This window comes from Coturnix japonica, chromosome 10 (assembly GCF_001577835.2).
Source record: "Coturnix japonica isolate 7356 chromosome 10, Coturnix japonica 2.1, whole genome shotgun sequence".
Taxonomy (NCBI): Eukaryota; Metazoa; Chordata; class Aves; order Galliformes; family Phasianidae; genus Coturnix; species Coturnix japonica.
In genome coordinates this window covers 9,634,264-9,654,132 of record NC_029525.1, presented here as the reverse complement: position 1 = coordinate 9,654,132, position 19,869 = coordinate 9,634,264, and the positions used below count along the sequence as shown (strand labels likewise).

The 19,869-nt window shown below is 41.1% G+C and overlaps 1 protein-coding gene across 5 annotated transcripts; it reads right to left on the bottom strand.

The window, feature by feature from the left end:
• Window positions 1-77: 77 nt before the first annotated feature.
• GABPB1 (GA binding protein transcription factor subunit beta 1) lies at window positions 78-19,532 on the bottom strand. 5 transcript variants are annotated; one of them, XM_015872868.2, is made up of 10 exons: window positions 19,385-19,532; window positions 13,521-13,628; window positions 12,547-12,714; window positions 11,904-12,098; window positions 10,691-10,802; window positions 10,202-10,315; window positions 7,609-7,794; window positions 6,715-6,830; window positions 2,765-2,878; window positions 1,767-1,880 (listed from the first exon to the last, which is right to left on the bottom strand). In XM_015872868.2, exons 1-9 carry the CDS (start codon window positions 19,385-19,387, stop codon window positions 2,771-2,773), a joined length of 1,110 nt encoding a protein of 369 aa, XP_015728354.2. In that variant the 5' UTR covers window positions 19,388-19,532; the 3' UTR covers window positions 1,767-1,880; window positions 2,765-2,770. The 5 variants fall into 5 exon arrangements, with proteins under 5 accessions (XP_015728352.2, XP_015728353.2, XP_015728355.1 ...); XM_015872866.2 differs by lacking the exon at window positions 2,765-2,878 and having other exon boundaries at window positions 78-1,880; window positions 6,694-6,830; XM_015872867.2 differs by lacking the exon at window positions 2,765-2,878 and having other exon boundaries at window positions 78-1,880; window positions 19,385-19,528.
• Between the last annotated feature and the right edge of the window lie 337 nt (window positions 19,533-19,869).

Below are 19,869 nucleotides of genomic sequence, written 5' to 3'. Positions count from 1 at the left end.
GGATGCAACATACTGGTTTTGACCTTCCAGCACACATACAAAACAACAGAAATAGAATTGATTCCCCACTACACATATGTGGAAAAGATATTTAATTGTAAAATAGAAAAAGTAGGCCAGAGTACAGTTTTAAGGGTAATCGTCCTGTATACAGTATAGGTAAACTAGACTTTTTGCTTAACTTTATATAAACAATTCCATAAAAGCAGTGGAACATGGAACAACAAAGCAAAGCACAAAGAGTTTTATCTTACAAAAAAAAAAAAAAAAAAAAAAAAAAAAAGGAACCTGCACAGTAGTTTAAAATTTAATGTAACACAGCACTGAACAATCTTAAGGCAGCTCAGTCTAAGCATAGGACCAGAAGCCAGGAACTCCTGAGGTCTACCACAGATTCTTGTGGTCTTGGACCAATTGTTTAATACTCCCTGTGTTGCGCTTATACCAGTTATAAAACTGAGACAATAACACTCACTTACCTGCCTCGGGCAGTACAGTAAGGGCTCTTTAAAAGATTTTATGATGCTCTGAAGATGTAATGTGCTATATAAATCCTAAGTGTAACATATCACTGCACAGACACACACAGACACAGTATCACAGTGAAGAACAATGATGCCGGTAAGGAGCAGCATCACTAAAACATAAAAAATTACTTGTCCAATTGCATAATTAAAATGCAAAAGTCTGTCTAGAATAAAAAGGTATCACTGAAATGACTTCAAGGCTATCGGGAGAAAACAGATGAATAAAAATACTCTAAAATAACAAGCTGTGTTCCAGTGGAGACATTCTTTTCTATTCATTTCCAAACTTTAAAACGTTTGTCTCAGAAAACTGCAAGACACACAAATTGATGCTGCAACGCCTCCACCATCAAACTTTAAATCGTCTCTTATGAAAATTAAGATTTTGGTTTTGTTTTGTTTTTTAATTACAAATTACATTCTTCAAGAAACGTATCTTCCACAATAAAACCAGCTGCTAGCTTACTTCCAATGACCTACAGGCTAAACGTTGTTCTCATAATTTGCCCTCATCTCTGCTGAAAAATACCTATGCGAGTTGTACGTGTAGAAATTATAAAAACATGCAGCATATGTACAAACCAAAAAGTTTAAAAAATATTAGCTTCATATACATGTAAATCTACTTGGATATATCTGAAATTAAATATAAAAATTTCACCGCCTAAAAAAAACCCAAACAAACAAACCCAAAAAATGGTTTTCAGAGAATCTGAGACAACTTCTTAAAGCTGTACAAAGATTTCCACCTGGAAATGTCTTATTCAGAGAAGTTGTTACCTCGTAGAAATAACTTTTAATTCCTTTTGTCACATAATTCATTTTCAAGTTGTCAGATGAATCAACATCACCCTTAAAACTGTTCTGTTTTTCAGAAGTTAGATTCATATTAAAATCAAAAATTTCACAAAAACATTGGCTTCGTGCTTCTGGATCCCTTCAAAAAGATTTATCAACTCATTTTGAAACTGTAAAAAAAACAACTATTTACAGTATTTCATTTTAAATACTTTTCACAATTTCTAAATTCAGAGTTTTTATGTTACAAGAAACTCATCAGAGCTCACGGCTTAAGTCCAGTTATCGACTCGTAGCATCTTCTCTATCATGTAATCCTGTGTCTGCACCTATACAGAGAACAGTTCAAGATTGTACTGCAGGTTTTTGAAAGTAACAGGCTATGCAGTAAGTTCTTTTTTATTAAACAGCTTCTTTATTAGTCTGGAGGCGGTTCATTGCCTCTAACTTCTGCCGATAGGCCTCTGCTTCTTGTTCTTTCTTCAGAAGCTGCTGACGGTATTTTTGTGCTTCTCTGTTTGCCTCATCCAGCTGCTTCTGAAGAGTTTCTCTTTCCTATTAGAAACAGAACCAGCAACACTTTGTCAAATATGTATCGAATGCAGGTAAAATGGCAAATACTTGTTCTTTACATGCAGCTCAAGTACTAGGGCCATCATGTAGAAATTGTTTGGGTCTTACCGGGGCAAATCTATACTAATGCTTCTGAGTAAATTAGACAGGAATCACGACAGCAGATAATTCCCCTCAGTAAGGTCTGAAGTCTAAATAAGGCAAACCCAAATCTCTTTCACTGCAAAGACACCAAGCCAGCCTTCATAGAAAAATGATAAAAGTACATAAGTGGACGGACAGCGATAGCAATCAAACATTATTAATGTTTTCCCCATCATTCAATTCCCTGTGACTTTTTTTTTTTTTTTAAGTTAACTTCTAATAGGATTGGGATTCAAACCAATATGCCTCTTCCTGTTAAGCATTCTGTTCTGCATAGGTTTTTCTCGTCAGATAGTTCAAAAAAACTGTTCCCTAACAGCAGTGTGTGCCAGAAAGCAACATCTGCTCACTAACCAGAATTTAAGACCAGGTTTCTAAATGAAGTGATTTGAAGTGACTGATACCACACTACCCAGAGGTATAACAGCAACCCCAAGGACACTACATTATTGCAAATTAAGAGGCAATTAGCTAGATAAACTTTTTGAACACAAGAGTAACTTATTCGAGGATAGCTATAAAATAGTTTCCAATAAAATACACATAAAATAAAACATCACTTCTTATGAGGCTGCCTTAGAAACTAAGGAGAATGTATTTCTGCCTCCTCTGACACACCTATTTTGTTTGATCCTGTACTGAGCCTAATTGAATAAAGCTATTTGCTTGGAAAAATAGTTTTGTTTTGATCTTCAACCACATACTATTTCATTAAAGCGCACCATGTTTTATGAGTAAGGTAGTACTTGATCTCCCTTCCTTCCTTCCACTACAGCTCTCAGTAGCCACAGAGGGGAGGCTGACAGAGAAGCAATCTCCCTCTCAGAAAAACAAAGCTGTAAAAAATTGAGACCAAGTGAAAGTAAGTTGCTTTTTTAACATAGCATCACATTCCCATTGAATACCTGGAATAGTTTTAGTTTTACCCCTCCACCCCCAGAACAGCATCTCTATTCTTCACGTCTTCGATGAACTCACGTATTTTCATGATCAGAGCCTGAAAACAGAAAATACTCTGCCTCCCTTCTACTTGCTACTGCTCTCAGTACTTGTCATAGCCATTTAGCAGTCACATGCAGTGCTGAGTGTGCTTAAATACAATAACACAGGTGATCTGATCACTGCTAGCAGCAGCATCTGTATAGCAAAAACAACAGGTGAAGGACAGATGTTATTAACAGGTTGATAAAGACTAGCTACAATACAGAACAGATGAAACTGTAAATGAAAACTGATTCTACATAAGGCTTTAAGAGCTAAAGGAAGCTAACATTGATGGGTTTGCTTCACTGGGAGCATGCACTAATAAAATGACAGCTAATTTGATCTTGTTGCTTATTTGAAAAGGAATTTCAGTCTCCACCTCTGCAAATCAGGATTCTGCTTTTTAATCGGCATTAGGAATGGGCAACTACTGTAGCAGCCGGACTGACCTGTGCCAAATATTAATGCAAAATTAGTGGTAGAGTCTGCATGTCACAAAGGATCTGAAATACACCAGGGATGTTCCAACACCAGTCTGGCCTGAACATACTGCTATTTCTATAACTTATTGTGTAACTTAAACAGAACCAATATGACTTACATAAAGCAGCCATGTAGGTATCAAGCTGAGGGCAAAGGAGTTCAGACAGCTCTCAGAAGAGCAGCCAGAACAGGTATCCCACTATGCTTGGGAAGCAGGTTTTCCCACTTCAGGGCACCCATGTGCCAACCTGAGCTTTATCTGTCTCACAAATGTCTACACAATTAAATGTCCTACTGTCAAGGAGCAAAGCTGCAGAAAAACGAGAACTAGCAGCAGTTCACCTGCCAAGGCTCTGTGATCCATTACAAAACAAAGGCGCTGCCATTACTATGGAGCACACACAAACTGCAAACACTTGGGGATGGAGACCAAAACCCAGAATAAGTCTTCTGAGTTATCTCCACATAAGAGAGGAACAGAGCCAGGTACTCACAAGGAGTACAGCCACACTAAGCGTGATAGCATGGCCAAGGGCAGGATAAAAATAAATAATATTGGTGGCAGAGGTAAAACCGGTATCTTCCAGGCATATTGGCAACTCACAGCATATTGGCTAGCCCAAGAACTAATAGGTGTAGTTCTTAAACAGGTTTAGTGTTAATATAAATAGAATAAGCTGAGGAACTGGGGCCAAACGTACCAACTGAGCAGTGAAAGAAACCAGTACTTCTGGATGAGCAATGTACACCTGCTGCAGACAGATCAGTGAAAATTAGTTCCTCAACTCTGACATTTAAAACTGGAGGCTATAATTGGGCACTCAACTTCAGCAAATTCAGAAAACGTTCTTTGGGTGCTCTTCAGAACATCCTAAGAAATGTTTTAATTCCCTAAAGTCCGTTACAACTATAGAGAAACCAATTCAGGTTTCTCTGAATTGACTGAAAAGTCAGAGAAGTCTGAGTACTCTTAATGGATCTTCTGTTTTACATGGGAATTTTCTTTACTATGTACAACTTTCCTTAACAGTCCTCATATTGAAGAGGGGGCAGCTGTAATTCAAATACTTAAATAACAAATAATAGCCAAGCTAAGCAAGGAAATGAAGGGATAAGAATTCATTAATACAACTCATCTACAATTATGACTTATTTTAGTCTAATTGTCCTGACTGTTTCTAAAGCATGTCACCTTTCCAACATGCAAAAAGACAGACAGTAAAATTCAAGAATGAAAATAAAATTCACTGTATGTTAATGAATTATGTGTGAAAATGAAAAACAGTATCTGCATGACAGGGATCATTTGTTGCTACCATCACATAGCTTCAAGAGACTGCTATACCTCTTGAAATGAGCTGCAGTGGTTGAATTCAACAGACCCAAATAGTCAGAAATCACCACTATCAGGATGGAATGTTTGTCACCTTGCATGAGTGGGAGGGAGTTCAACTTAAAAGGCTATCAAACTACAATTAACTGTTCATAAATTATCAATGCAAAACATTGGAAGACAGCACTCTTTGCCTTGAATCAAGTCTTTGTAATGAAATAAGAGGAATGAATCACCAACAAGGCAAAGAAGCTAATCTTCATTATAATAGAGGTTTTTCACATCAAAAATCTTTTTCTTATGGGGCAGAGTTCTGCTCTCTCCAAATTCAAGCATACACTTTTATGTTAGCCTGTCAAGCAAACTGATTTCATGTGCACACCTTTAATGCCCCAGTTACCAAAGACAGGACGCACCACAAGTGTGGAGCACACTGAGGCTCCTGAAACCAGCTGGCCTCCAGCAAGAGGCAAAGGTCTGCACATGAATTCAATTGTCCAATCAAGGATTAAATCAGTATTCAAAACTTGCTCTTAAAAGTAACAGATAAAGTTCATCATTTTAACCAACTACTTTTAAGATTCCAGAAATGTTTTCCAAACATGTAATTGAAGCTGGAGTCCTCTTAGGGGATTATTTGTATTGTTTTAGTAACTACCTTTAGCTAGGATCAGGTCAATTGATTATTAATCAATCTGGATTTTTTTTCCTTTAGCTACTGATTATTATTTACTAACTGTAATTTCCTGTAAGAATAATTCAAGCCGATGTTTAAAAACGTGAACAAAAGAAAAGTTTTTATTGTAATAATCATACATTTTTTTAAAAAATGCAGCAAGAAAATGTTAAGTGTTGTGATAATATGTAATGACCACAAAGCTGCAAAAGCCAAAGGTATTTGATATGACAACTTAGGGACAGACAAATTCAGTGATGGAAAGAGGCAATTGCTGTTATTAGACAAGGACAAGGCATAGGGCATACTGAACAATAAACAGTACTCAATTAGGCACAAAGTGTTATTCAATAATACGAACAAAGTCAAAATACAACTTTTGATAAATGGAAATATCATGGAGTTGACAAAATGAGAACTCACAGCCTTATCAAGGCTGACAGTAATGTCCTTAATCTTTTGAGCAAAACTAGCCAGCACAGTTAGAAGTAACAGAAGGAGGAATGAGATGGTTGACTTACTTGGCTTAAAATATATTTAGAAAAAATAAAGCTACAGATTTAAATTAAAAAGGTTCATCTGTCATATAAGAAAAGCTCTTTTAATATCAATTGGTCTTCCGGGTTGTATTTTCAAAAAACTTTATAATGCAGAGACATATAATAGTAACAGCTCCAGAATTGAGAGGGAAAAAAAAAAAAAAAAGAGATAAAAACTGACAAACACAGAATCTCATTGTTTCATATTTCCATTAACAGTTATCTTGAATGGAAAGGAAACATTGCTAAGACTGTGATCTCACAATCAGGACAAACACATGGTCATAAAAGACAGATGAGGGGACACCATTCTCATTCACTGCTATGGAAAGAATTGAGTTATGTGATAACATTATCAGCATCTAGTTTTAAAAACTAGCTAGTGATCTTAGAGAGGGGAATAAAACTAACAAAAACTTAAACAAATAACATTTGTATGCACACAACCAGATGAAGCAAACAGCATGCCTATGTACTTTTTACAACATCTTTGTAACAGATAAATTCCAGTAACAGAGGAAACTGAACAAGTTAATGTATCACACTCTCAATTCTGCTTTAACACAGAAACTTAACTCTAAAACAACACCAGAAAGCCAACCACATATGTAGAGCTGAACACTCTGGTTAACATACATCATGTAATAGAGTCCTTACTTCTATTTCTGCAGACTCCACACGATTTTCAACAATCTCAATGCACTGTCTCTTGACTGGTGGTTCTTCACTTATCACTGTTTCTTCAGCAATATCTGTTGCTGGAACTGTTAATACTAAAAACATATTTATATATTGAAATGCACTCGTCTTCAAGCAGTAGTTACACAAAATAAAACTCATATAGTTACATAACCTTATAAACAGCAGTAAAATGCAGTCTTTCCCTTAAGAAAATACGGCTCTACAAAAGTGGCGTTGCAGAGGCCAGCACAGAGAAAAATTATTAAAGCCTTAGCCATTTGTATAATGCTATCTGACAAGCAGGTGTATTTATTCAACAAGATAGTGGACCAAAACTTTTGTCTTTCAGTGTACAGCTTTTCATGCTCCACAATGGGAATCTTCATGAATAAACCAGAGAGGGAAGTATTTGTATCTAAAAGGCACTGGCAGAGCATCTTGAAAAGAAACCACCAAAAGACACACATCACAGAACAAGACTTAGCATACTAGAAGCTTTCACAAAGTACATGTGGTCCAAAAGGAAGAGACAATCTGTGTAATTCTGGTTTCAGTGCTCTGAGACTACTCTTCCAGAACATCAAACTTTCTGAAGATGAAACCAGTAGTTATCACTTTTCCCTTAGATGCATCATTTCTCACCCATAGTTTAGTAATCCTTCTACTTTATCCTAATGCTGAGTCTCAGCTGACCTGTAGCAGCTCACTGAACTGCCATAGTTCATGTGCCTGAGCCTTTTACAGTTCAAGAATTCAAAAACGTATCTGGATCGGTAGCAATACAATATTTTCCAAGCTACTTGCATTTAACAATTCATTACTGTAACTGAAATGGTTTCTCAAGCTCAAAAGGCACAAGCTTCTACTCACCTTGCTGCCCATCTGGCATGGTCACAATTATTGGCTGCCCTATTCCACTGGTTGGAATTGAATGCAGATTACCAAGCTGAATGCCATCTGTAACTATAGTAATAACTTGCTGACCTCCAGAACTGACAACTTGCTGAATAGCACCATCCACGGATTCTGCAGTCACCACTTCTTCTGTTGCCACAACTATCAACAAAAACACAAGGAATTAAGTTTCATTGTTTCAAATGCATTTTAGCCAAGAAAGAATTCTTCCATGTCTTTATAAATTTGATCTTCCTCAGTTTAATGCAATACAACATATACATATTCTACATATTATGTTAATGAAAAACTTTCACCACATGCATACAATGCACTCATATTTTGCAATATACATGCAATTTTGTCCTGTTTTACCTCGTATAATCAGTTTTCATTTAGAACATTCCTAATAGATTCACCCCACTCAAATGTGACTATTAGGGTTCTGCATTAGCATGGCAGCAAGAGGATGAAAACCACAACCATTCCTCAACAAGTACCTTACCAAGTTTACCTCAGGACTAAGCCCTGACTTATGTGCCTATCACAGTGGTTTTCAAGCCAGTAACATGCTAAGTTACTGTACATGTTCCTCAACCACAAACATGACTTTAATGACAATACAAAGCACAAAACACAACTAAATGCAAAGTTCTGCATAGCTGACACTTTTACACCTTAGAAGGAGAAGGAAAACACTAAGAAAATAAAATAAACATTGTACGTGTACAACTTAATAGGTAAAAGTAAAAAGAAAAAAATCCCAGCTCATTGAATACTCATGATTCGGTAACAAATATATAGTAGTTACTTCTCATTGCTCTTTTATGTTACATGTATAAATCAAATTGAGTTAAGACAATGACTGCATCCAGAACTACAGCATGCACTACACATACTGTAATCAGGGCCCCACACTAGCACTCCTATTTTTTTAAAACAAGATACTGAGACAAAGGGCAAGATGACTGGTACTGCAATCAAAGAATTTCAAACACATAACTCCGTAATTCACTTCCAATTTGTGAGGGTAAAAGCAAAGCCTTTGATTCAAATAACAGACATTAGAGAGCTTCCTATCTACAGAGATCCAATTAAAACCCTACAGACCATATTGCGATGCTCCAGATGAGAGAAGGTAGATAAAATTCTGAAGCTTTCATCTTTTAAATTATAATATAACACACTCAGAAGTCACTGTGTAGTCCAAATGACTGCAGTCATTGCCTTCTGAAGATCATTATGTAAAGAGATTACTGCCCTATAGCCCTGCTTACATATTCACAGAGTGCTTATTCAGTAAATCAAAACAGTAAGCCCTGCATGAATAAGTGGTATTGTATTGAACTTCATTTGGCTTCCAAGTAAGGATGCAGCAGTAAGAGACTACTGTTAAAAAAAATAAAAATAAAAAAGAAACCAAGTTGCAAGAGCCAATACTGCTGGGGCAAAAAGCCCTGATCTTTCAGCTTCAGAATCAACACTGTGCTTTCAATACAGAAGGAAACATTACCAGGACTTCTGTAGGAGACTTAGGAATAAAAACCTTCAAAATTTTGTCTGAAAAATAGTTACTGATGTAAAAGAAAAATAATCCCATAAATACAGTCCTAATGTTTTCCTTGCTCTCTTTCTATATCAACATACCTAGAATCACGATTTGATACTCTTTCATATGATGAAAAATACTGGCATGACCTCCAATGCATGCAGCCAGAAACACACACCTCATCCCAACACCAAATACACATGTTAAAACAGATTTCTCTGAATTCCCCTTCCATCTCAAAGGTCTGTATATAATGAACCATTTATTAGCATGTAACATCCATAACCTTATATGTACTTCACAAGTAGAAGTTAAAACAAGCATTCTACTCAGCTCCAGTCGGAAGCATTCTACTTTCTTTAATTTTATAAAAACCAATGTGTTTTTAAGCCACAAGGAACTAGAGGAAGAGATCAGAGTAAAGTTAACCTGAAAAGGGGAGTAAAGTCTAGAAAGAAACAGAACAGAAGGCAGAGCCCAAGTGCTCCAAATATATACAGTCTCATATAAAGGAGGCTAAATAAAAGGCTAAACGAAAGCCAAGCAAGAATTCTCTCAGCTAATTTTTTTTCATGTTAAGGTCACTAAATATTCCTGTCCCTATCAGAGGAAATGTTAAGAGAAGTGCTGATTAAGTACATAGAAAGAACATCGGGGCTATCTCTCGTAACTTAACAGAAAAAAGCATTCGCAGAAAACATTCTCACATCAAATGCAACTAGACCGCTGCATTCACAAAGATGTGAATTAAGTCTCTTGAATCACACTTGCTTTCAGCAAGAATGAATGCTAGTAACATTAGGCCCACAAACACCCAACACGGTCAGAAATCTCACTAAGAAGTAATTGTTCACATGTATCTACCAACCTTTCAAGTGAAAGAAAAGGAAAGCTTTTGTTCACACTGAACAAAGAAATAAGATTATATTCTCATTTCTGCATGAACTGTATCTCAGAAGACACCAATTATTTACTTCAGTTTTGTTTATTAAATGAAGTTAAACTACACGGCTTTCTCACCTGGCGTTTCTGAAGAATTAGACAGTGGGGCTGACGCTTCTGCTAAAGCCGCTAATGTGGCTAATACTGACGTTGATGAATTCCCAAACTGGACAGCAGACACTCCTGTCTCATCTAGCAGGAGGAAAACAAAAGTTTGTTGAAAAAAAAAAAAGCTATCCACAAAGCACCTTTTATATTTGTATTGTACTGAAGGTATTAATACACACAGCTCTTAGTAACATTCTGCTAAGCCAAAGTGCTATTCTGTAAGCAAGTTTCTCAAGCAAATACAGCTTCTGATAATTTACTGTATGAAGACTTATTTTCAGTACTAAGATGCTTTGAAACACATAAGAAACACTGAAAAAGAATACATTAGTACTCTATTTGTACCATTATTGTTCCTCAAGTCTTTTCACTAAACGTAAAATTCCTTCACTAAATGTAGCTATCCTATAGGCAACTAAATACCCATTCCACCTGATGTATTTGCAGTAGATACCAGACCTGTTAAGTTCACCACCCCTCCAGGTCCAATGATGAATTGTGGCGTTGCTGCATGTATTGTCACAGTATCTGGACTCTCCGGATTCGTATTGATTTGGTTCTGCATTGCAATCTAGGAGACAAGGGTAATAACATCACTCCAGCTGTGGAGATAAGTTATTTACTTTGCAAGAACTAGAACTACTGTGCATGCCACCCATGCAGGGTGGATCTCGCTAGCTATATTTGTTCAATATACACGCAGTGTCACACCTTATGCTCTGTTAAGTGAATAAGAAAGTTTTTTCTGTCTTAAAGCTAAAAAAAGTCCACTGAAGTGAGAAAGAATAATGGCATGCTGCCATCTCTCCTCTTCATTTATCATACACACAGAGGACCATGTAAAGACAAAGGCTTTCTGAAGATGCATAAGGTCAATATCTAAAACAGAGGCCAGAAGAACTAAGACTACAGCAATACCAATATGCCACCAAAACCAAACCAAAACAACAACAAAAGGCTCAGCAGCTTCAAATTGCCAGCAATTGTAGATGGCAAATCATCTTTCCATCTTACTTTGAATTGTTTTGGCTTTTATTTATTATATCCCTTTTGCAACAAAGAGTAAGCTGAAGGGACAGACCAGAAGTATAGGTATACAGTTCAAAATGCAGAGGAGCAACAGATTTATACAGCGGCTTAATAATATCCTTTTTTGCTTTTCTAATATTTTTCTCAATAATTCAGCACTTGATTTGCCTTTGTGACCACTACTGAAAAGTTACAGCTCGTAATTCCAGGCAGTTACCTATCCCAATCCCAAACGTTTCACCAGCAATTCAATCCCAGTTTTCCTAATCCAGGAAAAACTACCATCTCTTCTCTCCACTCTTGATTTCCAGCTCCAACAGGAAATGTTGTAATTTACTCATGAAACCAACTAAATAATAAGGTACAGTGAAACCTTCCTGCTATGGCAATGCATTAAATTTTTCATCTGCGAAGATACCACACACTAAGAAAGTGAAGAAAACTTCTTGACTTTACAGGTGGTAAAATACTCGTCAGCCAACAGTTTATCAACTGCAATCTCATTTCCAACTAAAAACTAGACCAAAGTCCAGCATTATTAGTTAATATAATCGATGCATGCTTGCTATAGAAGCTTAGCTGATCACACATCTGAACAAGTACTTTGCTCTAAGTGCCTTCAGCATCATGAACCAAGAGTTACCTGTAATATTTCTGCAAGGTCTTCATTTCCATTGTCTATTGCAATGTCCAATGCAGTTTTGCAAAATTTACTCTGAGCGTGAACATCTGCTCCATACTTTATTAAGAGTTCTACAACTTCTTGGTGGTTATGTTCAGTAGCCCAGTGAAGTGCAGTCATCTTGAGCATGTCCTTAGCATTGACATCAGCACCATGCTACAAACAAGAATATTGCATGAACTGTGTCATTAGAAGTACATGAATTAAATAACACCGCTTGTGGAATGAAGCCCAAAACCATCTTTCCAGTAGTAATGTCCTGTTACCTTATTCTAATAGATTTCTTAAAAGGACTTCAATCTACGTACCACAGATTATTTATCTCAAAGGATTCCTAAAACATAACACCTCTTGGTTCTAAAAGCTTTTACTTACTCAAAGCCAAATTAGGAAGGAGTCTTTTTTGGAACATCGATAAATAATGTGTCTGAAATCATGCTGATTATAATACCAAAATAAATCACAACTGAGTAGAGAAACAAAGCACCCAACACATATGGTATAAATATTCACATCATTTAGATATTAGGTTCTGTGACTGAAAGAAAACTGTACATATTTTATCATAAGCCATTGTAAAATCCCTAGCTTCAGCAGTCTTTACCTTAAGTAAGACTTCTACTATGCTGGCATGGCCTTCTGAAGCTGCCATATGTAACGGCGTCCTGTCCACTTTTGTTCTGGCATCCCGACTTACACCCGCTCGCAGCAGCACCTCTGTCGTGGAGTAGTGTCCATACTGTGCTGCCAGATGAAGTGGAGATGTTCCCAACTGTAATTTAACGGGAAATAAAAAAAACAAAAAGCAGACCCTGAACAGACAGCAATATGAAGAACCTATTTTTCTGTAGCTAACAAATGTTAGGCCACCATTTCAAATTATTTTCCTTTCCTGACATCAGAAAAGGAAGCTGTTGTGGTTTTCATGAAGTATAAAGAGGAAAAACAAAAATGTTTAAGATAGTTTTCCATAATCAGAACACACTAAAAACAGATCACTGGAAGCAACTTTGAGTTACATGATGGATTTATTTTTATTCCCGTTTTTTTCAGCTGTGAAGTTTCAAGAGACCTAACCCCACTTTTAGTGCTGGTCAACATGTCACACCACACCAAGCCAACACCAGGAGGGACTTCTGGAAGTCATTAACTCCAATCTCCTGTTCAAAACAGGTTAAACTTTACAGTTGGGTGACTAAATAGATTAAGGCTTCCAAGGGATTGCAAATACCCTAAAATTTGAAGTACCTGACTTAGACTCTCTACACAATCTAATCAAAGCAGACACACCTCTAAAACACAACCTAGAGAACATGTTCAAGGTAGCTAGGACTGCTCTCTTAATTCAGTACTCTTACTGCATTAAATATGTAAACACAGTAACTGCTGCCTTCTCCCATTAACCATTCTGAAGTTCACCTGAATAGGCATCAGAAGGAACCCATTCACATACTGTTAAAAAAAATTAGTAGGAGGTTAAATCACAGAAAGAAATTTAACTTTGAATTAGACACCAGACGATGCTACCGCAAAATTTCCCTAAGAGAACTGATGAAACACTGCAAAAGTTTCCATTACCCAATCTGTGGTAAAAGGTGCTCCATTGGCCATCAGAATGCGAACCTCATCATCTTGTCCCGCTCGCGCAGCTTCTAGAAGTTTCTTTCCCAAATCTACTAGTGACATCTAGTTAAGGACATAAAGGAATAGAAAGAAAAAAAAACATACTTAACATTAGGACTATTTTAAGTATGCAGGTACTGCTGTTGTTTTTAACAACTGGATCTTTAAGAAAACTTGAAATTTTAAATATTGGCAACAAGCTTTCTTGACTGCAAGAAGCAGACTGATTTTAGAGTTACTCCTGCCAAACGTAAGTGACACTGGGGGGGAAGATTTCAGGATTACAATCCCGTAACTGCAGCACCTTCCTTGTTACAGCAAACTTAAGTTAAACTGAACTGGGCACACATTTCTAATAGTAAAAAGTGGTTTGGAAGCTCTCACCTGATACTGCAGCCTTCTGCTGCTTTGTCCAGCTTTCAAGTGGTACTGTCAGAGCTGCCGTGCCACATGTCCAAAGACATTACAATCACTTATCCAGAAATACCTGTATATACATTAGAAGTACCACTATGCAAAGACACCTCAATAAATACAAAACACAGCCCCTTTCTGACATCTTGTCCATCATTATCACTTCATTTTGTTCACCATGAAATAACGCCTGGATTCCTATCTAGGGCCTGAAGCCATAGACATGTTTCTGCTCTATCTGCACCAGACGGAAATGTGTGCCTGAAAACCAATGTTACTGCCTTCATCAGCTGCCTACAGTTACTGAAAGAACATTCAAGCACAGTTTCTGAACATGCTCTGAGACATGAGCTGGAAAACCTTTGCATCGTCTTTAGGTCACCTTTTTTAACAACATTCAAGTGAAAGTTCTATATAATGCAGAGCATACAGAAGTATGCATTGACAAGAGACACCTAGCTATGTTCCTATTGCACTGAAGACTTAAATCCACTCCATTTCATGCTTGCTATTAAATATGTTCAGTAAGAAAATTTAGAACTAAATCCTAAGTCATGCTACTAACAAAAATACATTACTAAGTTTGTGGCCTGGTATCTATGTTTTCCACTGCCAGGATGGCAAAAACAGCATCACACACAGCAATTACTTCCCAGTCCCAAGCAAGAGTTAACCCGTGTGACTAACAACAGCAAAGCCGTGCTGCCTATTTCCTATGCAAACTAAGAGTACACAGTTCAGAAAGAAATCTCAATAGGGTCATTTTTTAATCTCTTTCCTTAAACCGATGCTTCTGTCACAAAGCCAATGTGTTAAGAAAGTCATCTGCACCTGGGTCAGCTGGCAGAAGCTGCATGGTATGTTGCTCAATAAGCTGAAAGCTACAGATTTAAAAGAAACTAGAAAGCAGGAAGGGGGGAAACATACAAATGCAGATCCTCAACATGTCAGCACAGCCACAGGGAGAAGCAGAAGTTGCTGCTGGCATCAGAGCATGATAACATCCCATCTGTGCCCGCACACAGAATCCTGTCCAGTCAGACAAGGGTAGAGGAGCAGGAGGGCAGCAAGGACAGCACAAACTCTGACAGTGGGCAGGAAGGCAAGGAGCATGGTCAGATGCAGAGGAAAAAACAGCAGCTTACTCCCCTCCAAGGAAAGAAAAAGCAAAAGAGAAAGAAGAATAAGAGAAAGATTTCCTGTTCCTGTTTCACAGGGATGCTGTGGGGTAACAGTATGAAACAACAGCACAGAAGGCATTTGTCAAGTGCAGCAGTGAAGTCAATGAGCACAGTCCTCCCTTTATCCAGCACCCTTCTTAGGAAAGGGGGCTGCATTTCATAAGGAAAAAGAACACACACACGCACACATTTTCTGGTGACCTAATACCACACAGAAGCTAGCTAGAGCTTAACCCAAAACATTTAAGTTAGGAACTCATTCAGAAACACTATTCTTTTCCTGTACTTAATTTCACTTTTAAAAAACAGCAGGAAAGAAAGAAATAGTGAAGTTTAGGAATTACAGGTGGAGACCAAAGAGACCTCACCCTCGCCCCCCCTCCTTGAACCCAGCAAGCAGAGCACCCACATAGTGCAGGGCTCAGCATGGAGGACAAGCCCCTGCCAGCACTCAGGCCTCATCCATTAACCAGTATGCTCTTTAGTTGCTATAAAGTGTTTGTATCTCAAACAAGCACAAAGCATCACACAAGCTCCTGTATTTTTCAAGATACAGAGCTTTAACTTCAGTTACAAGGACACAAGCACATTTAGCAGGGAAGCTTCACATCTTGCAGGGCCCTTAGAAGCACACGTGGGCCACCTGGTGGATGAGCTACAGAGCCAGCAGCACTGCACTGCTGAACTCGGTACAAATCACCTTTATGCCAACACTGCACTACAACAGGGAATGCTGCTGCCTTTCCAACACAACACCTGCATGTGTTCAGACATTTCCTAACAACATATAGGAGCATTCAGCCCAAAGCTGACTTCTACCCGGCAGACCCCCAGGGATCAGGCAGCAAACCCTCAAGTCAACACACCCCACTCTTTCCCCAGTGCTTTCTCACCGCTGGCATCGTTGCTTACCAAGAAGGATTTGCAGAATCAGAATCCCTTTCTGCCAGAAAAACCCTTCAGCTGCCCAATTGCTGCCCTTCCCTCACCCTGAGATCATTTTGTGACACTGCAATAGCACAGTGACACTATCAAAAGCAAACTTCTCTATACAGTTCATTAAAATACACTAAAAATCGAACTGACACATCTCAACATGAAACGGGTTCTGCAATGCCATCAGACAGGTGCCACCACATTTTAGTACCGTTTTAGATTCAAGTTGTATGTTATCTGAAAGGGAATGGCCTCTCAGAGGGGTACACAGCACCGCCTGCAGGTACAGCACCAATCTGCAGGCGGAGGGATTGGTTTTAAGTTTGACTTAAAGCACCACAGCATCTTTGGGCCTGGTATGCCCAGGAGACCACATCTGGCCCTTACTCTGCTTCTAGCACTGCAGCAGCACACCCACATTTATCAAAGCCAGCGGGCACAAAGCAGAGCTGCTGCAGAACAGCTGTGGACAGGGGGACTGTGCAGCTGCCAGCACAGTGCTACCAAAGCATGTTCCTACAGGAGACGCAGGTGTGCCAGAACAGCATCAACTGCAGCGGTGTGAACTGAGCATGAGATAACCATCTGTAACCGTTTCCAAGAACCCCAGAACAATCAAAGTCCTAGAATACACGAGGAAAGAGGTTCCCCTGCTTCAGTGACAGAGCAGAACTGCAGGGGAAGTCAGTCCAAACGTCCCAGAAAGCCCATCCCCATCAGCACGGCTCTTTTGAAATGGTAGGGGGGAAAAAGACACCCACACCCGCACCCCATCCCCAGGCCCAGCCTTCAGAAATGCTGTTAGCACAGATTTCAATAAAACATGGTGTCACACCAAATTGAGAACAGCAATTTCTAGTTTATTTACCACCCCTACTACAGCAATATTTACTACACCTACCCCACCACAGCAATACACGTATTATGAGTACGGCGTTTAAACAGTCAGTGCTAACTGTTTAAATCCTTAATCAAGAACTTCATTTTGATCACTAATAGAGTTAACAGGACTGATTTATTTTTTCTCCTTTAAATCCAAGCAGAATACTTGAACCCTGAACAACTCTTCAAACACAACTTCTTCTTTCAATTGCAGTTTTGTAACTCCTACGGGAACTGAAAGGCCTGCACTAAACCTACACTCATGTCCATACGGTGACGTCTCTTCACAGGGTCAATAGGATTCTACCTTGTGTGATACCATTTAACTGCGGTTCTGATGACCCTTGTGGGACAAACCCAAATGGTTTTGTAGTGGTTCCTAACAGAATCATACCCCTCCAAATGCATCTGGGCAGAGACTCCACGTCACAGCCCAGATCTCAATATAAATACCACAGGCTTCAAGTGCTCACACTTATAGATAACAAAAGTTATACTGATATAGTAACAGCAAACTGTTGTAATTTTGGCACCTTTAGCTTTTCTCTGGATTGTGCTGCGCTCAGAACCAAATTCTCACTCATTTACTTAAACAGAATGATCACTTTTATGTAGGATGACATAAGCACCAGAGGGAAAAAACAAACAAAGAGCCCATCAGGAAAACTAACACTGGGCTGCATAGCTTATGGGTGAGGCAACCACACCTGCCTTTACACAGGTCAGTATCCCGTTAGGTGCGTGCATTAAGTGTAAGCAGCACCAATCACCAACATAACTGCACAAAATAGCATGAATAGTAAATAAAACTCGCCATTAAAAAAGGAGAGCGGATTTGTCTGCAAAGGTAACATCGAAGAAGTAACATTATGCAACAAGGGCGAACCACTGGCGCACAGCTCGGGTTGGCACTGCAACTGCAGAGCTCACACAGGTTTGGCACCAAGTAACAGAAGGTGTCATGCAGCAGAACTGACTGACATGAGGAACCCCAGGGTTTGTGTGCAGCCTTGGAACAATAACACAAACACAACCTGAGAACCTCTCTCAGATTAAATGAAACTGGAAATATACCCTGGAAATGAGTCACCAGCCTCTTTAATTAAAGTAGCGTTTTATTAGGAGGTATTTCAGCAATTTCTTGCACACGGGCTGAGAAAAGCCCCAGAAAACACTGCTTTCAGGAACGAACTTTGGTCAGGAGGAAGAACACCGTAGCACACACTGGCTGTTAATTCTGCCATGTGTACTGAGCCCTACTCACTGCACGTTTCTGTGTCCTTACAGTATATGCGCCTCGTCCAAAGGGCTTCAGTCTCACCAGTGTTTACAAAACTCAGACAGCTCAAAGGCACGGTGCTAGGGAACCCACAGGGCGCTGCAATCGATACGAGTTACTATATCCAAACGCAGCAGAACTCTGGAGGATTTCAGCAACACCCGACCGGCCTCACAAACCGCCCTGGCTGCGAGTCGGGAAAAACGGCACCGCGTCCCGAGCTGACACCCAGCTCCGTGTCCACACAGCTCCGTGTCTGCGCTCCACCACAGCTGTGACGAGCAGCACAAAGCGAGGGTGACAGACCGCGGGCAGCGCCGAGCGGAGCCGCTCCCCCCCGCCGGGGCCGCTTCCCCTCAAGGCGGCGTTGGCGCCAAGCCGGGCCCGGCGGGGCCCCGCGCTGACAGAACCGCGCCCCGGCCGTGCATGGAGGCCCCACGCGGGGCAGTGGGACGGGCCGGCCCCGCTCTGCTGTCCCGCGGGACAGGCCCCGCCGCGGTCGCCCCGTTCCCCGTCTCCTCTCCTCTCTCCCTCCCGCCGCGCGGCGGCCCCCGACCCCGACGCTGCCCCGGCCCCGCAGGCCGCGCCCGCCGCCCGCCCAGGCCTCCACCGCGGCCCAGGCCCCGCCGCCACGGCCCGCGCCCCTCGCGCGGCGGGGTCCCCGGAAGGCCGGCCAGCACGCCCGCTCTCCCCAACAGGAAATCCTGGCTGGGCTGGGCGCTGCGGAGGGAGCCGAGGCGCCGGGTTCCGGGGGAAGTGGAATTATTTTTTACCAGCGAAGAGATCAACTTCCACATCCGGTAACAGGGCCCTATACAAAGGCGCAGACTGACCTGGAAAAGCTTGGCCGGCCGAGGGGGGTGGGGGAGAGACGGGGCGCGGGGATGAGGCCTTACCGTGCCGCCGGGCCCGGCCGCCGCGACGAGGAGCAGGGGAGCGGGAAGCCGCCGCTCATCGGCGCCCAAAAGCCCCACACAAAAGTCCCCGCTGCGCCCGGCGGATGGACACGGCGGCGGACGGAGGGGAGGGGCGCGGCCCGGCCGCCCCGCCAGAGCGAGCCCCGAGCCCCGGCCTGAAGCGGAGCGGGGCGGCACAGCACGGCGATGGGAGGGACGAGCGGCACTTACCATGGGGAGCGGGATTTCGCTTATTACACTAAAATCCGCGGCCGGAGGGGGCTCGGCGGAGGGATACGGCCTCGCTGCCGCCTGACGCGCATGCGCGGAGGCGCGGGGAAAAGGCGGGGGAAGCGCGGGCTGGAGGGGCCGCCATGTTCCGGCCGCTTCCCGCCCGTAGGGGCTGGGCCCGGCCGGGGCCGCACTGAGGAACCATGACATGGGGGGGGGCGGGGCCACCACACGGAGCTGCTCGGCCCGGGGCTCTACCTGCCCTGAGGCCGAATGGCCTCCGTTCCTTTACCACCATAGGAGTTCCATTATCACCATATGAGTTCCATTATCATGGATGGCCACAACGTAGTGAAGAACAAGGTTATATTTTGGTTAGAGTTCACCAAAATGACATTTAAGCATGGCATTAATATCCGTGCTGGCAGCTCAGAGCACAGCTCACATCTGTGAGGTGCATGATTCGTTCTGCTTGATGTCGCCCA